The 21,277-nt window shown below is 48.9% G+C and overlaps 1 protein-coding gene across 1 annotated transcript in view; it reads right to left on the minus strand.

Annotated features, from left to right (window-relative positions):
* Positions 1-4,693, minus strand: part of IGF2BP3 (insulin like growth factor 2 mRNA binding protein 3) — a 116,083-nt gene extending 111,390 nt beyond the window's left edge. Inside the window, exons 1-3 of the mRNA XM_030481247.1 lie at positions 4,466-4,693; positions 3,725-3,946; positions 2,411-2,471 (exon numbers count right to left, since the gene is read on the minus strand). Of these exons, the coding sequence (XP_030337107.1) occupies positions 2,411-2,471; positions 3,725-3,899 (236 nt within the window). The 5' untranslated portion in view covers positions 3,900-3,946; positions 4,466-4,693. The remainder of the gene's footprint in view (positions 1-2,410; positions 2,472-3,724; positions 3,947-4,465) is intronic.
* Between the last annotated feature and the right edge of the window lie 16,584 nt (positions 4,694-21,277).

A 21,277-nucleotide genomic window follows, 5' to 3' on the forward strand; every position in this document is an offset into this window, starting at 1 on the left:
CAAACTATTAATCGTGTGCACACGCTGAAAGACAGGCTTGATGCACCCACTTTTGCTTTACTAATGGCGTCACATCTCTGACTGTGTCTCACACATTGGAGTGCACAGGCCTCCATGGGAAGCGCTTCCTGGCCCTGCAGCATGCAAGCACTCTGGGTGGGCCTGCTGAGCAGCCCCCCATCCACCCACATCTACAACTTCCCTTGGTGCAAAGGGATACAAAGACTTCAAGTAAGTTACTTTAGAAGCACCTTAATAACCACTTCCACCAAAATACTCAACATTTGCAAACTGTTACCAAATAACTCTAAATACACGCCCAGCAAGCAATGTTATACAGACATGACAAAAAAAAACTTCAACTTTTTGACAAACACCCCCCCCCCAAAAAAAAATAAAAATACAAAACCAGAAAAGTATTACACATCTATGAAAGGAATGAGAGAGTCACTTTTACATATGGAGGTCACTGAATGAATTTTAAGTGGTTTTCTATATTTGATTTTGGGAGAGGGGGAGTGGAAACAAAGAGGAAGGAAGTGCAGTTATGAGAAATGCAATTTAATTTTCTGTTAAACAGCAGTATAAATCTGAACTATATCTAATGCATTCCAACATGATACTGCACAATGAAGCAGTGTTTTAACAAATAAGGGCTTTGGGAGAAGCAATAGGGGTATGCTGATACAATTACATTTGCGATTTTTAAAATGTGCCTATATGTAGGCAACTCATGCCTAGGAAAGTGCTTAAGTTGAATGCAGAATTCTTTTCAACAAGTTACAGACGGATGCATGTTTCTGATAATTGCTAATCCACAGACAAATAGGAAGACATGCTACCCAGTATGAAGAATGGACTTTTACACCATTCCAGCTGACAGGACAGGAAAATACTTTTAAACACATTAAACAAAGATTCACATTAAAAAAAAAATTAAAATTTGGGGAGGGTCAGCAGTGATTTTAAATTTACTTTTATACGAGTGAAATTAATTTGGTTTTGACATCATAAATAGAACGCTACTTGTGTAAGATTAAGATAAATAAATTTATTATCATACTTATTACAGAGACTAATAAGAAATCACCAATTTTTATATGCCTCATGGAATTTTATTCTTACATCTAAAAATATGTTCCACCTACAACAGTATTTTTATATACAAAGGGTCTGAAATATAGATAAAATACTGTAAATCAGAGCCATATACCTTGCATACTAAATGAGAAAGAGCACATACAGCACATTAATTTGCAATGAAAAGTATCAAATTAACAGCATCATAAAGATTAACATGGTATGAATTGACCCAGGGAGGGGTTCCCCCCTACACTTAACTGGAGAAAAAAATCCTCCATACTTTCTCAAGTGGAGCTTTCTTCTAACACTAAATAGTGATTAAGCTTCTAAGTCTTAAAACACCAAGACACAGTGTCCATAAAGACAGCCAATTCACCTTTTCAAGTCAACTATTTTAAAAAAGATCATACTTTTAAAAATAGCCCTGAAATAGTAGAAGCCCCTTCTAACAAAGTTACACAGACAGACATACTTCCCTGATTGAATAATGGAGTACAGGAACAAGCACGTGGAAAGTTTGATCTATTTTGTTTTACCCTTTAGTGCATGCCAGGTTTTCTATAATCTAAATATTTGTGAAAGCAGCAGGCTGAATTGCTATAGGCAGTATAAAAATACTATCTTGCTTTATTGCAAGTATTGCTTCTTTACATGAGGCCAGACAAAATTACTGCCTTGCAAAAATTAAACATACGTTTAGAAATTAAGGATGCATAAATCCTGCCCTTATTGGGAAGAAGTCATTCTCCTGCTGCTTCTATAGACAAGCTCAAAATAGTGATGAAAAAATCTGCTCAAATACAGATGAGATTTCTACTACCTGCCTATAAAATGCTGCAGACTCCAACATGGCAGGATCAAAAATATATGTATACCAGAATATTTACAAGATGCTTTTTGTTGCTGGAGCAAAGCTGATGTGCTTGCCCGTTACACAGCTCACAACAGCACGTTTCATTTCCTCATAATACCCAGATTTTAACTCTTCTCACGGAACTTTAAATTTTAAAATCTTCACAATTGTTTGCCATCAGCCCATAATAACTCGCTTCTCCAACAAAAATGCCCCCCTCCTTTTCCCCCCCCACCCTCTAATAAATTAAATACTACCACTGTTGCCCAGGCAAGAGACTACATTAGAAATACATGGGGTGATTCTAGAAAACCTCTAGGACAGCACAGAGTGCACGCCTGTGGGTTTAAGAAAGCGCTCCATTTATCTACAGGGAAAAGAAACACAAACCTAAGCATTTTTCAAATTGCTTCTCACTGGGTAACGGAGGGCAAGGGGGAAGCAAGGAAAGGGGTATAAAAAGAAATAAATTACCTTTGTCTTTTAGGGACTGAGTGTTCAACTTCTATGAGTTTCCCGTGCAGCTCCACTTTACCTGCAGAGATAAACGGAAAGGGGAAAATAGCTGAGCGCGGTTGTGCGTCCCACGAGTCCCCATCTCCCGGAGCGGGTTTGCAGGGGTGCAAGGCAGGAAATGGGAGCGCAACACGTTAGCCCATTCATCGGCGACCGAGGCACTGGCGGAGCGGGGACCCGGCACAGCTCCGGGAAGGCGGCAGAGCCCGGTGCCGAGCCGGAGCTACCCTCAGCGGGGCCCCTTCCTCCGCCCCAGCCCCGAGCTCGGAGCGACGCGCGAAACGCCGTGTGCGGGAGCCGGGCTCGGCTCCGCCGGGCCACCCCGTCCCGGGGAGGGTGACCGGGGGTTCCGCCGCCCCCCGCGCCGCCGCCGGGCCTCCAACTTCGGGCAGATTTCTGCGCGGAAGCGAGCGGGAAGGGAGCCGAACGGAGACAGCGAGCGCAGCCCGAGCCCATCTTTTCCAGGGAGGCTCTCCGAGCAGAGCTCCGCAAAGCCGCTTCACGCGGAGAAAGAAAATACATATATGTATAAATTTTTTTTTAATTATTTTTTTTTTAAGCACACAAAAACAGGATGTCGGGGCCAGGAGCCGGCGCGCTGCTGGAGGCGGTGATGGGTGCGTGAGAGCAGCGAAGAGAAACCGAAATAAATAGCAGTGCAGCGGGGGGGGTGGGAAGCAAGGCTCCCCCCCCCTCCCAAGTTCGGGGCAATTCGGCGGCTCGCCCCCGGCCCTGAGGCCTGCGCCAAGCCGCGGGGAACCCCAGCCGGCTGCGGGAGGGTCCGCCTGCGACCAAGGCGGGGTGTGCAGCGCTGCCCCGCGGAGCGCAGCCCGCTCCCCGTCACTGCACTCCCTCATATCCCCCCCCTCCAGCGCAGCCAGGGCCCCCGGCCGGGCAGGGCTGGCCGCGGGGTTTGGAAAAACATGGGAACCGCCGAGCAGCGTGGTCCGTGCTCCCGCCCCTCCCCGGCTCCGCTCCCCCGCCACGCCGGGCCGGCCCCTCCCGGGGGGCCGCCGCCGCCGCGCAAAGCCTCCGCGGGGAGGCCGGGCGGCCCCGGCCGCGGTAGGGAAACAACAGTTCGATCCTCACCTGGGGGCGGGGGGGCAGGGTGGAGGGGAGCCCCCCTCCCCAGCCTTCCTCCCCATACCCTCCACCCCAAGACCGACAGCGCGGCCCAGTCTGCAGCTGCTCCGCGGGCACGGAGGAGCGCGGGAGGCGGGAGCCGTCGGGGTTGCGGGGAACGAGGAGGGGGTGGTGGAAGGGGCTGCTTACCTGAAAGTGCCTCGATGGCCTTCATGGCCCAGCTCTCGTCGGGGCAGTCCACGAAGGCGTACCCCGTCTTCACCAGGAACTGGCCCGAGAAGGGGATCTTGGAGTCCTTAAAGAGACTTTCCAGGTCGAGGGGGCTGACGTTCTCGCCGAGGTTGCCGATGTAGAGCTTGTTCATCTTCCTGGCGGCTCGGGGAGGCGCGCACCGCGGGCTGCAACCCTCGTCTTGCGAGAGGAGGTGGGGAGGAAGGGGAAAATAAAACAAAATGCGATGGAGGAAGGAGAGAGAGAGAGAGAGAGAGGACAGGGGAGGGGAGGAAAAAAAAAATCAGATCTGCAGCTTGTGTCCCTCCCTCTCTCTCTCAAGGGGTAAAAAAAAAAAAAAAAAAAAAAAAAAAAAAAAAAAAAAGAGGAAAAAAAAAAGCGTAGCCAAACGGGAGCCCTAAGTGCCTGCCGTGCTACCCGGGCGCATGGGGGGCGCGGGGGAAACACCCAGCGCCGCGGCCGCGGATGGCGGGCTGAGGAGAGGAGGAGGAGGAGGAGGAGGGGAGGGGAAAGGAAAAGAAAAAAAAAAAACAACTACTTTTTTTGTCTTGCCCCCGAGCCCCTTTGGCAGCAGCAGGCGGACTATGGAAATGTCACACTACGTGCATGCAGGCGCCGCCTTCCCAGTATGAAAAAAAAGGGGGGAGAGAGAAGGGGAGGGGGGAGGGAAGGAGGGAGAGAGAGAGAGAAAAAAATTACTTGAATATTCCGTCTTTTTGAATGAGCCACGTGTTCAAACTACAAATCAACTTCTCACGTGAGGAATCCCAGCTCTTCAATTAGCGAGTGGATGGGGCGCACACACACTCACGGAGGAGGAGGAGGAGGAGGAGGAGGACCAGGAGGACCGGGGTGAAGGACGGGGAGGAGGGGTGGGGGGAGGCTGGACAGGACAGGACAAGTTTAGAGAGGGCCGGAGGGCGGGGGAAGGGGAAACCGGAGTTGGGTGGGCTCCGGTCTGCGCCGCCTCTGCCCTTCCGCCGGGGGAGTCCGCTCCGCGCGCCCCCGCCGCCCAAAAACGGCTGGGCGGGAGCACCTCCCCCTGAGCGGGCGGGTGTGAGCCCGGAGAGGGAGGGGAAAAGGCACCGCAATGCCCGCCCCCCCCGACCCCCCCCCGGCCCGGCCCGCTCCGCTCCGCTCCTCCCCGCCGTGCCAGGCGGTGGGGATTGTTCATCGGGGTCGTGCCTAGGCGATCCCGCTCCCCGGCACCGGGGGTCGGCGGGGGGGAGGGGGAGGAAGGAGACGAGAGGGAAGGAAAGCAAAGAGGGGGTGCTGTGTGGGGGGAGGGAGAGTGGGGCTCCGCTCCCGCGCAGGGCCGCCGCGGCTGCGTGCTGGGGGGCTGCGCGGGGCGGAGGGTCTCTTCAGCCCCGGAGGAGCCCCACATGGTAACGTGCCCGCATTGCCCCTTGCGCTGAGCCCTACGGAGAGGAGGAGAAAGGGGGAGTGGGGGGTGAAAATAAAAAAGACAAAGGGGTGGTGGGGACTTGGGGGGATGATGAAGGAGGGGGGAGAGTCCTGGGGCGAGGGAGCCGCGGCCCGGCTCGGGGAGGGGCGGGGGGACCACGTTCCATCTGGGAAATGGTGGACGGCGCGGGGGAAAACGCGAAGGCACCGTTGCCCCCGGCTGGTAACGGCACACAAAGGGATTTGGCGACCCCCCTCCTCCCCAGCTCCCCCACCCCCCGGCCCGGTCTAAGGAACCATTCATAATTCTCCACATTGGTACAGATACAATGGTGGGCTTGTGGGGGAGGGGTTTGGGGGTGTGGAGCCTTTCCAGTGCAAACAAAACGTTGCCTGAAGATGAAGAAAGGATACGGAAATGAAAGCCAGCACTGTGTTTAATATAGCGATCTAGTAGGTTTTGTTTAATAATTCAACGCACTTTAGCCGAAGGTTTCATTTATTCCGTGGTAGGCTCCTTGCGGTACGTTTTAATAGGTATATCCATGGAAAATGGTTAAATGCTTTTATTAGCGAGCAGTGAATGGATTTCCACATGTCCTGGAAATCCGTCGTAAAGAGGAACACTTCATGGTTTTGTGCCTAATTTGGGACAAGTATAGAATTAAAGAGGGGAATTTAAATCTCCTCGGAAGCCGGGGAAAGGGGCAAGGGTCTACCGCCCGCCCGCCGGCCGCGGCAGCTCGGCTGGGGAGGGGGTACAGGGGCCGGGAGCGGGGGGAAGTGGCTGAGGATTTCGCCTGTGGTTGTATGATGCAAGGAGACATGTCTCACCATGAGGGCTGGAGCCCCGGACCATTGTGGAATGAGCAGGGGCTGGGGGAATGTTGGACTAAGTTGGAAATACGGCCCTTTTGTGGTGTGCAGCCGAGCGCTTGGCTTGGCGGGGAGAAAAAACCAGCCGAAACCCTCTCATATTTGTGATTTCAACCCAATGTTTAATCTCAGTGTCATTTTTATGAACTTTTAATTGTTAGCTTGTGATTGAGGAAACCGAGTGGTTTGTGTTCCACTCATCAGAATTTAATCACAACTTCCATTTTGTAGAAAATTAGCAAATAATTATCTTGGGGATAGAAAGAAATTTGTGATTTTTTTTTTTCCCCTACAACATTAACCTGCTTATGACTTTTCGATGCTGGATGTGGCATTTTTCCTAAATGAATTTGTATTTCATAACCCCGTCCTGTGCAGTCTGGATAAAATAAACAATTGCCCGTCCAAGTCAAAACCAGCCCCCCTCCAAATGACTGGATTCTGAGTTAAACTTGCGAAAGGAATTAGTCACCGTTCTTGCAGATTAATTGCATTCTTTAGAAATATGATTTGTACCGAAACTATAAGGTGGTCTGCATTATAGATTCGGTACTCTTTTCTACATGGTTGGGCTATAACATTATCTGGTGTTTCCTCTGAAAATTGCTAAACAGGGTGCACGTATTTCATTTAATATTCTAGTTTGATAATCTGTTTTGCTGGGAGATTTTTTTAACCTTTAATATTTTTTTTTGAGAAATTAAGATTGAGAGTGCATGATAACACTATGTACCAGCCCCATAACATCATAAACCACTTTGTAATCAGATGATTGAAAAAATAACCCATCCTTATTAGCAATCCCTTTTTACTATTGTTATTTTTGATACTCTGAAAACATCTTGCTAATAAGCTGAAATATTTTCCGTAAGGCTCAATAATGTATAGCTTTGTTTGTCAAGAAGTGTGGGTTGGTTGGTTAGCGGTTTCAAGAGTAAACCCAAACCTGGAATGCCAAAAAAGGCAAACCAACAACAAAAACTTGCTCCTGCTGCCTGACAAACCCCCGCTTCCCAGTGCAGACGGGCACAGTCCAGGTCAGCTGGGCACTCCCAGATCCTAACGTTATGGAGAATATAGTTCTATGATTTGAGATACAATTCATTTTGGCAGTCACAAATCAAATGGGTGAGCACACAGCAGAACATTCTCACAGTTAATGTCTTTTTCGAGCCATCTCTCTGTAAGAAAAGGAATTATTAAAAAAAAAAAAATTATTTTTCCCCTATATTTCCGATGTTTACGTTTGTTGCCCACACAGCCCGAGGAGAAGTTAAAATACTTACATAAATATTCTACACTAGGGAGCAAAGCCAACCTTTAATTAGCGAGGGATTTTACGACAGTCTGCCATTTGGAATTAAAGCTCAACCATGTGCTTCGTCCCACCTCCGGGGCGAGACACCGGCAGCCTCCGCCGGCCCCGTCCCACGGGCACGGGTGGGCAGGGCGCTCCCTCCCTGCTCCCGAGCCCGGACCCCCGCCCTCCGCTCCCGCCGGGTCTGCACCGCGTTGTCCCGCCCGCGGCAGCCTCCACGTTTACCACTAAACGCCTTTTTTGGGGTGTTTTTTGTTGTACCGCGGCGGGATCCCGCCTGGCTCTGCGGCTGGGGCGCGGTGGGCAGCGGGGGCCGGGCAGCCACCGCGGGGCGCAGGGGCGGCGGGCGCCTGCCGCGGGGCCTAACGGCTGCCGGGCCCACGGCCTCCACCCCGCCGGCCCTGCCTCCTCCTCCTCCTCCTCCTTCTCCTCACGGCGCCGCGGGCGCGGAGCCGCCGCTGCAGGCGGGGCGGACTCTTTCCCCCCGCCCCGCCGACGGGACCGGACGAGACAATGGTGCGGGACAAGCGGTGGCCGCGCACCCCTCCCCATCCCGCGCCTCCCCATCCCGCGTCCGCGCAGAGGCCGTGAGGCGCCGCCACCCCGGGGGGCGCGGAGCCACCCCGCGCGCCCAGCCGCGGGCGGCCATAGTAACTCCTAGTAAGCGGCGCGGGCCGTGGCGCGGCGCCGGTTCCCATTGGCTGCGCCCTGCGCCTACCAGCGCCGCCCGTCGCCGCGGCGCGGCCGCCCATTGGCTTCCGCGCCGGCCCCTGCGGCGCGTGGCGCGAAAGCGGCGGCGGCGGCGGCCGCGCAGTGGGGGCGGTGCGCGGGGAGGCGAGGGGCGGTGGCGGGCGGGGGGCGCGGCGCCACCGGCCGGGGCAGGGACGGGACGGGCCGGGAGGGGACGGGAGAGCCGGGGCCGCTCCCTCCCGCCCTGCCGGCGGCGGGCTGGGGCTTTGCCAGGCGGTAAGTGGGTGCCACGCCGCAGAGGTGCCGGTGCTGGTGGCTCCCGGCTCGGCGGAGGAGCCCGGCCGCCTCGCCTCGCCGCAGCCGTGCCCGGCAGAGCGGCGAACAAAGGAGCGGCGGGGCGAGGTCGCGCCGTACGAGGGAGCGCGGCCGGCGCCGCGGGATGCCCAGACCGGGGAGCAGCGGGGCGGCAGCGGCGGCGGGTGTCCGTGATCGGGGCGGCCCCGGGTGCTGGAGGGGCGCTACCCGCGGGCCCGGGCGCGCACCGGCAGCCCGCACGGGCTGCGCGGGAGGAGGCGGCGGCTCGGTACCGGCGGCTGGTTGTGCTCCCGGCGCCGGGAGCGAGCTCGTCCCGGCTCCGTGTCAGCGGTGAGGCTGGCCGGGGCCGCGCAGGAAGCCGGCTGCAGCGCGGGGACCGCTCCCCGCCCGCCGCGCTTGGAAGTTTTGATCGCATAATACCGCAAAAACCCCGGTGAATTGTCGAGCGGGAGCGCGGCGGGTGGCTGTGCCGATGGGAAACGAAACGAATCCATGGCACGGCTGCACCGGGAGGGTTAGGGCTCGAAGTAAAACCTTGTCGGCAGCGCTGATGGAGTGTTTTCCAATAAAACAGAATCACACCGAGGTTAGCTGTCTGTGCTGTTTTGCTTACCGGAAAGTTGCAGGAATTCTTCATTTCGTAACGCAGCGTTATCACAGCATTATTGTATTAAAATAATACAAACGATTCCTGGATCAGTATTCCGGTACATAAAACACTGTGGCTGTGGCTTAGACTGAGTCTCTGCATCCTGATCCGAAAGCAAGTGTTTAATTTTGCTTCATTTCGTCCAGGGATCTCTTTATTCAGTCACCGATTGCTCACTTGATCTTATTTTCAGCTTTCAAACATTTGCAAACAGATCTTGCAAAACAAAAATCCGATCGGGGCCATTTAAATGTCGTGGAAATGGCTCACAGTCTTTTTTGAATCTATATCTACATAAACTTTTCATCACTGCTCCCTGTGCTTGGCACAGCTGGATTTAAAATGGGGACTTTCAAACCCGATCTTATCATATTTCATTTTGATATCTGAAACCTGAGATCTTTGCAATTGTGGTGGAAGGGGAATGCAGAGAAAATATAAATATATCATGTATAATGCAGTCAGGCAAAATCAGAAGTTTATTTGATCAAGTGACAGGAAGAATTGCCAACATGGCTTCCTCTAGCTACAAAATATTTTGTGGGGCTTTTACAAGGAGAGGAGAACTGAAAATGAAGGCGTTATTTCAAAAGGAAAAGTGTTTTTCACTAGTTAAGTGCATTTTAACTCGGTTCAGATGGTTTTTTGTTCTGTTTTTGTTTTCTTACGTTTTAGAGAAATCAGAATATATTTCTTGTTTGCTCCTCCTTTAATCAAGGAGATCTTTTGCCAAGGAAGGGTAAAAAAAATCAAATAAAGGAGTAAAATGGGGCAGGAACCCAAGCATGAAATCCCTTTGGTGAGAACAATGAGACCCTCCTCTCCAGAATCTCTTTAGCCTTACTGGTATGATAGTGGTGTTTGCAGCGAGCAGTATCATAGGTTTGCGGTGAAATCAGCCCCAGAACCTTCCACATCTTAAAGTTACAGGGAAGGAGTGTGGAATTTGCTTTTTAATACCTGGTACTGGTTAGATTTTGATGCCCACAGTTCCTTCCATGTAGCCATTATTTATTGATAAGAAAATAAAAATCTTTCTCTTTTTCTCTAAAAATTCTGGTGTGATGCTGGCCTTTGGAGAAACTCTGCAACATTTTTGGTTTAGTATTTTAAAAAAAATATCTTATTTTGGATATGAATTAGTTATTTTGTTATACTAAAGCAAAATTTGAGATGCTGGTTGCTGAAATTTCATTGTTTAACTTTTTTGTTTGTTTGATTTAATTTGGTTGAATATCTTTAAATATATTTGTTCTGTTGCCTGAGGTTGGTAAGAAATCCTTGCCTTCCAGTTCAGGCAATAGTTTGGTTTAGATTTTGGTTATGTCTTTTACAAATTTAATGTAGAGTGAATGTTCCAATTCTGATGTAATGTTCATGAAAATAGCTGTTTAAATTGGCCATTAATTCACGAATCCTTTGAAGAACGTGGTCAGGAATGTTTGTATTTGAAATGTGTTTCCCCAACACAGTATGTATTTTATCGTTTGCTACTTATTATTTTTTCTCAAGATGAGAAAGCAACCTAATGTTAAACATGGTCGAGTTTTTGTTTCTGCCCTGTTTCTTAAGGAGGCTGAATAGTTGAGTCAGGAGAATTATGGAGTATAAGGCAATTTTAAACTACCTGTGAGGCTGAAGGCAGAGCTGCAGGATTGTTGGCTCCTCCTGCAGACATTAGTGCTTATATCTGAATAATTTCATTAGGTCATTTCAGTTATTCTTTATCTGGTTTAAAATAAATCAGGCTTAGTCTTTTATGTTTCTCATGAAAGCCATAACATATAACTGTTTCCTTTGCAATGGGTTACCTTAGGATATTTTACATATTTTTGGATATAAAATGTTAGGGAACTTTGATTACAAGAGATTTGTTTGAGTAGATATTGTCAGTATAAAATGGCTGGCACAATCTTTTTACGTAAGGAAATACCTATATTCCCCCCCCCCCCAAGTTATGGTTCTCTGACAGTTAATTACTCAATGAAGTTTGACCTTATTTTTTTCAAAAACATTTTACGTACAGCCTGGCTGTTGCCAAAAGGAGCTAAGTCAAGGAACTAAAACTTCTACAAAAGTTAAGTATTTAAGTAGGTGAAAAGAGATCTAAAACAAAAATCCCCTGCACCCCCATAACGTATAGCCTGTGAAAATAAATACAAGCCTTGGTCTGGCAAAATTAAAGCGCATACATATAGCGTTACTTTCATGCTAATTAATTCCTGTTTTAAAGCTCAATTTACATCTCAATTGAGCAATCCTTGATACAACTGGAGGCACACAAATATATCTTAGACTAAGTAGCAGTTTCTACAAATTTCAGATTCAGGTTTTTCTTCCAGAAATGTTTTTGGTTTCTGTAAAGTTTTGCAACAGTAAACAGTTTATCTGAGCTTTCAAATGCCTTTAAAGTGCTACTTAAACCAAAGTTAGAAAATCAAGTAGGAAAACGTGAAACAAAGTGTATATTTAGGCAAACCTAAGCCTGCGAGTCTAGTTTGAAGCTAATTTTTGCAAGTCTGGTTTGAGCCCATTGTTTGAAGGTCTGGTCGTGCTGTAGGAGTGAGGCTGAGCTCACAGATTGCACACTAACAAAGTACCATAATGGGGTCACAGAGGCCAGAGAAAAAATTCAGCTTTCTTGCATCAGACCTGTGATAAAGCCCCAGCCTATATGTAAACAGTCAGTGAAACATTCTCATAGGCAACAGCTAGAGGCAAGGCTAATGCCTGCCTTATTTGCCATAAGTTAGCAATGTAAAAATATATTCAAGGTTGTGTTAGCAAAGAAATGGCAAAATTTTTTCATTTTCGTTCTTTGGGCAAAGAAAAAAAAAAAAGTTAATTGCAAGCTTCAGTCGTCTTTCTTACATCCAATGATGGCTCCAGGAAAATTCACAAGTGTTTTGTGCCCCTTTGGTTTAGCTCTATGCAGGTTTCTAATATTAACGCCCAGTGCTGAAATCCTCATTTTGAACTGAAATATGGTTCTAGTCAAAATATGATCTTAATTGTTTTCAAAACAAAAAAATCCAAATAGCAGTTCTGATGGCAATGCAACATAGATGTAGCGTAAGCTCATTGAACTGAGTGTCCAACTTGCTTAATCAAACCCTGACATTCAGGAAATTCTGGTTAAATTCCCTGCAGCGCTGGCAAGTTAGTAAAAATAGAGCTTTCTCCCTTAAAGTAAAAAAAAAAAATTAGAAGAATTAAATCTGCATTTCTAGGGTGATAAGAATAAATGGGGATGCTTCATACCAGTAGTACAGTCTAATTATTTGATCGAATGTAACTTTTTTTTATCCTCACTTTTGAATTTTGATGGGCCACTTTTAATGCTGCCTTAAGCTTGGGGAAGCTAAAACTAGCCCCGATGCCATTAGTTTTGAATATGTGCATGTTTTCAGCAAGTTGTGGTTATTTACTTTGAGTACAGTGTGGACAGAGAGAAATGAGCAGTGGGAAGAACAAGACAACAGTGTTTCCTGGCTCCACCAAGTCAAAGGCCAACAGGTGCCTGCTCCATTCCTTAGGAACTCGCTCCCTGGCCTGGCTAAAAGGTTGTGCTCACAAGCTGCTAATGGGTTTTTCAAACATTGGCTGGTGAAGGAGCAGAACAAACCAGATCAGCTTTCTGGATGCAAATGCTGTCAACTTATTTTATGGTTTTCCCCATGTCCTGTAAGGAACTTGCAGAGGTTCAAAACCAACTTTGAAGTGGTTCATGGGAGTATTCCAATGGGAAGCAGCAAAATGTCTAGTTTCAAAGTTCAGTTGTCCCAATTAATTGGGAAAGAGGGAACAACACTTTCTTTTCCAATAAGAAAAATAAATTTTGCCCCATGCATGCTTCCGGACAGCTTCAAAACTCTTTGAGCACAAAGAAAAAAACTTGACAAACTGTAGCCTAAGGGAAGATTTTGTTCTCTCTATAAATCATGAGTGAGAAAGATAGGAGGTTTCATACCCGAAATCCCCACAAGAACCCTATTGTGCAGAGGCACACTGTTTCCATCTGCTGCAAATAAAGTTGCCAGTGATTAGTTTTGTTCTTGTACAAAATGTTGGGGGGGGTCTTTTTTTTTTTCTCTCTTTTTTGAAATGTTGGGCATCCTGTTGCGAACCTGTAGCAGGAGCCACTTTATGTGTGCACACACAGCCTCATCTCAAAACTTCTGCAGAGGCTGGTGGAAAGGCAGAACAAGCCAGCACTTGCTTTGTAGTTCTGAAGTTGTAGGTCAAGCAGTGGAAAGCTCTGAACACCCTTGAGATCTGGTTGTCAAATGCCTGTTTCTGGTTGTAAACACACTGCATGTAGAACCCACACTCAGAATTTAAGAATATACATAAAATCCAGGGTTTGTTTTCAAAAATGATACATTTCTGAACTAATAAATCTTATATTTTGTTTTGTATCTGCATTATATTTTGCAAGTGTACGGGTTTTCTCCTGTATTATTTTTTCCTGGCAAAGTGTTGGTTTACTAATATTTTTGACTAACACACTTTCTGATAAGTTTTTTTTTTAATTTTGTCATCTCAGAACCAACTTTATAGATTGTATCTTTATTAACATCATTAATCTTCTTTTTATACACTTTAAGGATACAAATATTCTTAAATCCTGAACAAGAACATCTAAAACTTGAAATGGTCTAAAAAAATCCAGAATTAGTAACAACAGAGTTAAAATAAAAGTGGTGTTTTGTTGTTTTGTGTGAGATGTGAAGCATTTCTTGCAGTAAAATACCAAATACAGCATTTAGTCTTTCCAGTAAATCCATTCTTTTCCATAACTGTTTTTACATGATCCCTGAAATAAACTGGGAGTAAGTTTTAGATATGGGAGGACACTGTGCTTCTGACTGCATCAGAAATCCTCCTCAATGACTAATCAAGTGACAGATGAAAACCTTTCCCTGCCTTGGAGTGAGAACCTGTGTTATGGTTAGTTGCTATTTTAAACTCCAATCTCTATGTAACTAAATTAGACAACAAACAGCACCAAAAGAGGATATATTAACGCAGAACTTAAATCCCTCAGAACCTCAGCCGTGGCCAAGGTTCTCCCCTCACAGTAAGGAGTTGTCCTAAAATAAGAACGTGGTCCTTGATAGCAAAGGTCTTGTGCTGGAGAAGTTAAAAAATTCCCAGGAAAACAGCTCAACAGTGTAATGTTGTAAGAAATATCCGGGATAGAGGTGGTGGGGCTGCCTTTGGCTGGAGCCACCAAGTCCTAGAGGAAACATAGAGCAATAGTGGTCAGTGCAGCTCATTAGTATCACAGGTGAAATGCTGACTTTCCTTTAACACATCCCAAAACACCTGCCCCTGAGCACAGAGAAGAGCCCTTTGGGAAGGGGGGAAATTACCCTTCTCCCGCTCATCCTGTAGCATTTCTTCCAAACGAACAGCCATGCCCCACCGACGGAGTCAGATCTGCACTGGTGCTGTGGGTGGTAGGTGGCTCCACATACACCATTTTAACTCCAAAATGTAAATTATCTATATTCCTGGTTTACCCTGGAGGTCCCCGAGAAGAGACTGGATAGAAACTTGCACTACCTGCTAAAACCCAACAGATTTAACAGCATTTACAAGCCCATACAGCAGGTTCCACAGACACATGCCCAACCTAACAGATAATTTAAGGGCAGCAGCAGTGGAACTTGGCTTTATGTAGGCACCATCCCCTTGCAGCTGGGCGTTTGACCAGAAAGCTCTTCGGGGTGAAGCGAGTTCGCTGGTGTCCAGTTGTGTAGGTGGAGTGTTGACTGCAAGGAACCTACGAATGTGTCCATAAAATGGCTGGGGAGGCTTTTAAAATTAATAGGTGGTGCTTTCCCCTCTCTTTTCCCCCTTTGAGAGCAACTGTTGCCGCCTAATGATTAATTAAGAAGCCTGCCAAAGGGTTGGGGGATTGCCTTCTTGAGGAAGGTGAGCAGGGAAGACATCTTTCCGTCTAGGAAGGGAAGGGAAAGGAAAGGAAAGGAAGGGCGGGCTGGGAGAGGCAGAGTTGCACCAACAGATGCTGAGGGTCGACGCTGCTCCAGATTCCTCGGGAAAGCGGGAGCGGTGGGTGAGCGGCTGCGGGGGGCAGCGGTGGCCTGATGGCGTCGGGGCAGCCGGACGCTCCACGGGCTCACCTCCGTGCTCCCTTCCCCTCCGACAGCTGCTTCAGCCGAATGCTTCCTTAGGGTGGGGTTCATGCGCTGGAATAGCGTGTGAGGCTCCGGCGGCAGGCATGGACGTGCCGAACCCCCGAGGAGGTGGGGGGGACCCCGACCCCCCATAGCGCTGCCTCGCTCGCAGCCTCCAGCCCCACATGGCCGAGGAGCGCGGGGCGCGCAGCCCTCCCGCCGCCCGCTCAGACAAAGCCGAGGGAGCCGTCCCTTCGGAAAATGGCCGGTGGGGCGGCGGGCGGCCCCGGCGGGCGGCGGGCGGGCCGGGCTGGCTCTGCCCGAGGCGTAGCGCCCTGAGTGCGGTCACCGGGAGGCCCCCGGGACGCGCCCGCCCGTCCCCCTGGGCCCCCGCCGCCCCTCCTTCCTCAGCTGCCCGCTGCTCTCCCATCCCCCCTCGCCAGCCCCGTGTCCCTTCACACCCCACCGAAAGCCTTCCCCAGCCCCTTCCCCCGCGCCCGCAGCCCCGGGCCGGCGGATCGCGGCGGGGGGCCCCGGCTGGGAAAGGGCCGGGAGGGCAGCAGCCACCGGAGAGCCAGCACACGGTGCCTTCCGGGCGATGCTCCCTTGCAGTAGCCACAAAAGACGGGGAATAAAAACAACAGAGATCCCGGTTTCAAAGCAGCGGGAGAAGGGAAGACACCAATATTTCCCTTTGCATTGACCTCAGTGAGGGTGCCCTAACCTGGCTGCCAAGGGAAAGCCGAGCAACCCCAAAATGTTTTAGCATGTTCGTGCTTTACGTTAACAATTCACAATTAGCTCTATACATATTTAAATAAGGACATTATTAAGCTTGTGCCTATTCAGACATATGCCCCTAGCAGGGGTGCTGGCTCCTCTTATTTTCTTTGGCTGGGGTCTTGATGAGAAGATAGCAGAGCCAGAGTGTGAACATGGTGTGGTTCCCAAGGAAGTGCATTTTACATCCCTGCATTGATAAAACACACCATCCTTCCCAAGTGCCACAGGTAAACCTGGTTTTAGAAAGACTCACGTGCCAGGCAATGATACTCAGAGCATTTCCTTTTCCTCTGGCAAAAGTCAAAGGGAAAAGGGTAGCAAGCACTGAAACAGAGAGCAAGCCTCCTTGTGGGAGCTGTACCCCACAAACAGGCTGGGTTCAACACACCCACGATACTGGCACAGCCACTGCAGACCTGGTCAGCACCTCTTTTCTTGTCGTAAAATACAGTCCTATTCTCCCTGATGCCTTCACACTCATGTTTTCAGGACAGCAGGATCCTTACTCTTCAATATGGACAGCTTGCCATGGAGTTTGATGTGTATTTACACAGAAAAAGTGTGACAAACCTCTGGTGCTGCTCATTTTCCTAGTCAGTCTCTATTCTTCTTTGCCCAACTCATAGCCGTGTCTTTCCTGTTTCATGTGGGTTTTCTTCCACCCTGCTTCCCTTTTCAACTGCTGACCTTAAGCTCCCACCCAATTTCCCTTCCCCAGCCATTATCCCCCATCTCCCAACCTCTATACCTGCCTCTCTCCTCCTTACTGAGCACTATGTTGTGCCTCCATCCATCTGCTCCTTAAGTTTTACCCTGTCACCACCTTGACCCATGCCAGAAGGCTGAAGTCAGAAAGTGAACTCTTCCTGTCAGGATTCTATGGACAGTTCATGACTGGGGACCCCTGTGCAGGGCACTGCCTTCTGCCTGTACCCCGCTTGTAGATTTGCCCACACAGGAGCTGGTGCAACACTTGCTCCCATCCGCACAAATGATTGATGCTTTAGGCAATGAACTATGGGGGAAAGCATTCCTCATGACCTGTAGGCTTCCTTTGCAGGGCTCCCACTTGCCTCTGAGAACAGACTTGGTGAAGGTCAGGGTTTGGTGGAGCTCTTTGCTGCTGCTCTGGAGAAACCCTCTGTGTTTAAATGGGATTTGGAGAAGTCAGAGAAGCAGCAGCACCAAGGGGCTGTGAAAGACGGGTTCAATACAGCATGCTCAAGCAGTCCCTCCAGGGAATTGCTCCTCAGAACCAGCGCGGGTGTTTTACAGCTCTGCTGTGATGACTGATCTCATGCGAGGAGGGCTCCAGCGGTGGTAACGTCTCACCAGAGGTTTGGGTGGAGCGGCTGTGGGCATGGGTTGCTGCCATCGGTGGAAAGCTGGGGTCAGCGTGCTCCTGAGCTCAGGCTGAAGCAGAGCCGGTTTCTGGCAAGAAACTGGCACTATGCTGGAGAAGAAGCAGTGCAGACCCTGAGCAGAGAGGAGGAAGTTAAAAGCAGATGAGATCGTTGTGGGTTTGCAGTAACCGATGCCTGACAGGAAGAGCAAATTCATGCCAGCATAAAGGAAAGAAGAAAAAGGAGGAGGGCAGTGGTGGAAAATCCATATTGTTCACTCAGTAACTGAAGAGTTGTCTGACTCCAGAAGAAAAACTATGTATTAGTTGCAAGAAGAAAAATAAGACTATTTCTGTAGCGCTCTCTGAACCTGAAGTTTTGCTTCTTTATTATTGCTAACCCGTTAGGACTGTAAACAACACCACCTTCGCTCTGCAGACCTCTCTGCTGCTTTGAAATTTTAGGAGTTCCATGATTATTGATTCAAATGTTAATAGCTTGTACTCAGCAAAATACCACAGAAATGGATTCATCTCAAAACAACTTTCTGTAATGAGAAACTCCACTGTAGCTGGAGGCGAGGAGGTGGCTTAGTTCTCAGTGCTGCAGGGAGACGAGGGCACTCTGAGTGGGCTTGGCAGGTAGCGAAAGCGCTGGTTGTGGAAAGTGGATTGAGCAGAAAGCTCCAGGTAGAGTCACCCACTGTCACAGGTGACTTCCTGCCCAAAGATAATGCCTCCTACATCTTCATCCTGCTCATTCCTGCTCTCCTCCACACACCAAGGTCACAGAATTTCCACAGCCGCCAGCTCTCGCCACAGTGTGATTGTTCCCTCCTATGTCCCAAAACCTCCTCTCTCCACAAACAGTTTCTCTCCAGATTCTTCTGTTTCCCATGTCCCCCACATACCTTTTCTTTGCATTTTCCTTCCTGCTTCTTCAGTAACTTCTCAAGCTCCTTCCGATTTTCCCAGTTTGCACTGCTGCCTTCAGCCTTGCAACTTGTTTTCCCCTGTCCTCGCCCATGTTCCAGTATGGTTTAGCAAAGCAATAAGAAATTCTTTTCTTACACCTCTTTCTCTCTTCACTTCTGGTGCATTTGCTATTCTTCCATCACTGAAGCTCATGAATTCAGCGTTTGATACACACACAGACAACCAGCAAATCCTGCCTGCCCATCTCTGCTGCATGACACTTTTCCTCTTCCATCTTTGCCAAGGCAGAACTGTATTTTGAGTATAAAGGTGATGCTGATTCAGATAATACTCTTTATTGTTAGAGAGGAAGACTGCCTTCCCTGGTTAAGCCTGACCTAATACACCTGGTGAAATTTTGGGAATCCTTGGGTAGCTCTTCAGAGCCCCACTCACATTCCTTGTGATTAGTAGAAGATTATGGAAGGTTTTTGCATGGATATCACCATCAAGACTGTAAGCTGGCAGTGCCCTTCCATGAGCAGTTGTTGTGCTTGATATTTAAGAAGCCAACTCATAAAATTATCACTATAGCCACGGAGGCTCATCTTTCTCACCCAGAAGGAGTTAGGGAGGAGACTGTGGCAAAAAGACCTTGGTAGTATTTGGAGCTGTCAGAGCTTGGGGACTGCACCTTCCTTGGGGCTGTCATTCAGCAGGGACTCGATGCTGGTGCTCACTGCTTTTCAGCAGCAAATGGGTCACACAGCTGCTCGGATGCATTTAGTTGCCTCTGACGTGCCTTTGGTAAAAGGCAGTGAGACGGCACAGTGTAGTTGTGGTGGAACTAATGAGCTAAAAGTAGAAAACAGGAGGAGACAACAGCAGGTGGCTTTAGCAGGCGGGAAAATGAAGGCTTCTATTTCCACATGCTGCAGAGGATGATTTTAGCTATTCGAGTAGGTATTTGAGCGAAAATCCTCTCTGCCGCTCGCCAGGCTCAGCAAGAGACAAGCAGAGACGCTGCTCTGAGACCCTGGTTCCCTCCCCATATCCATTTCACCAGCCCTGATGGGGTAGGTGGGTGGTGAAGCCCAGAGCTGGATCCATCGACAGCTGCTCTTGGTTCACCCAGAGACACTAGCAGCCCTCTCCCTTGGCTTTGCAAAGCTTCCCCATGCTGTGTGCTGTGGCAAAAGCAGCAGCTACCAGTTACTTTTTCCTCCAGAAACGGTAGAAGAGAGTGGGTTTCATCTTGAGACACAGAGTTTGCCAGAGACAGCCATCGAGTTATCACCTTCAGCCCATGGGGTGACAGGTTGAGGTGGTTCAGAAGCTTGTGCTGGTGGGGAGTGCAGCAAATCCCTTGTTACCCTGCGGCTAGATGAGCTGGGAGGGCAGAGGAGCCAGATGCTCCTCCTGAGTGGGATGGAATTGCTACGACACACACAACAGGCATTGGAGGATTGTGGCTGTAGGTCTGTCCGATGTGAAAAGGAAGCCCCTCAGGGCATGAGGCAGGAGCTATCTGCAGCTCTGCCAGGGACACCCTCCCTGAGCTCCCTCCCTCTGTGTGCTTCCCAGGAGAAGGGGTAGAACACAGCAGGTGTGGCAGGAAAAGTCACCCAGACTAATTCCCAAAGGGAGCAAACTCTTAGGGGAGCTGGAGAGGTTTTTTATAGCATCCTTGTGATATGTATCATTTTCCTGTCCATCAAACACCTGAGTAACTTGGTGCTCATAAGCCATCCCCATTACACCTCTGGAACCACAGAGTTCCTGTAAGAGTGTGCGGGCTTTGCCATGATGTTACTAAAGCGGAACTTTTGTATTCAAATCACTTGTAAGCAACAAGTATGTTTCCAAACTTGTAAAGGTAGCAATGGCACCTTCACAGCACTCAAACAACAGGTAGAGCACTCCTGGGGCACTTCTCCACTGCTTCATCCTTCTGTCAGATAAATTAACAGAAGGAATGGGTTTTATTCATGTAAAAACACATGCCTTACAGAGGGGATATCTTAAATGCTTGGAATGTCAGCAGTTTTGCTTAACGTCACATAATGCGGTGGCTGCACAGGGTGCAAAAGCCACAGAGGAAAAAACCCAGTGTCTCAACTCAGGAGACAGAAGCACCAAGGTGTTCTGCTCATCCTCTGCTAACCCAGTCCAGCTCATCCTCAGGGTAACACAGAGTGACAGTGCCTCAAAGGGGATGTTTGGTAGTTTGGACTGCTTTTGTAAACAGGGTAACACAACACCTTGAAAGCTGCTGATTAAAAATACTGTTCAGTGCTTTTTGCCGGGGCAAGTGAGGGACAGGCAGAGGTGAGGTGACTTCCTAGGAGTGATTACTCCAGGCAATGTGGACTTGGAACCACACATTGTCATTTGGAGGGTTACTACACTTTATATAAATAAAATCCCTGTGCTGAGGATGACTGAACCTCACCAGTTTTGTTTAAAAATAAGAACATAAATAAATACTACGCTGTTTTGTTACACTTCCCAGTCTATTGCTCTAGAGAGCCAGAAGAAGCTGCAGTTGTCTCCAGGAAGAGAGTAGTGGGATACATTCCTGCTCCCACCCTCCTCCTTTCTCTTCACAGCACTTCTGTTCCAGCAGACTAACATCTGTCCTAGGGATTTACAGAAACTGCACCTATTCCAGGAGGAAGGGAGTCACCATCAGCATTTCTTTTAAAAAACAGGTATCACCAGATGTTCTGGTCAAGGAAGAGACAAAGATTCATTTTAAAAGATGAAATAATCCAGTTTGGAGCAGAGTTTGGTCCTACTTGGACAGGTGAAAGCTGGGGTCTTGCCCTCAGTGATGCATGGGGTGCCAGCAGTCACTCAAACCACAGCCATGCTCCTTCAGTCACTCTTTGCTGTCTCCTGCCTGGAACGATGAGTCCCTATGGACTGCCAGTGTGTTTCTGACCATGGGGTAGGGGAAAGGAGCCACTGCTTTGCTCCTCATGGAGCAATAAGCAATGCTCCTCAGCGGAGGAAAGATAAATGTGTTTCAGTGACATGCCACTAAAGGCAGGACATGGCAGTTCCTATTTGGTTT

The sequence above is a fragment of the Strigops habroptila genome, chromosome 1 (genome assembly GCF_004027225.2).
Source record: "Strigops habroptila isolate Jane chromosome 1, bStrHab1.2.pri, whole genome shotgun sequence".
Classification (NCBI taxonomy): domain Eukaryota; kingdom Metazoa; phylum Chordata; class Aves; order Psittaciformes; family Psittacidae; genus Strigops; species Strigops habroptila.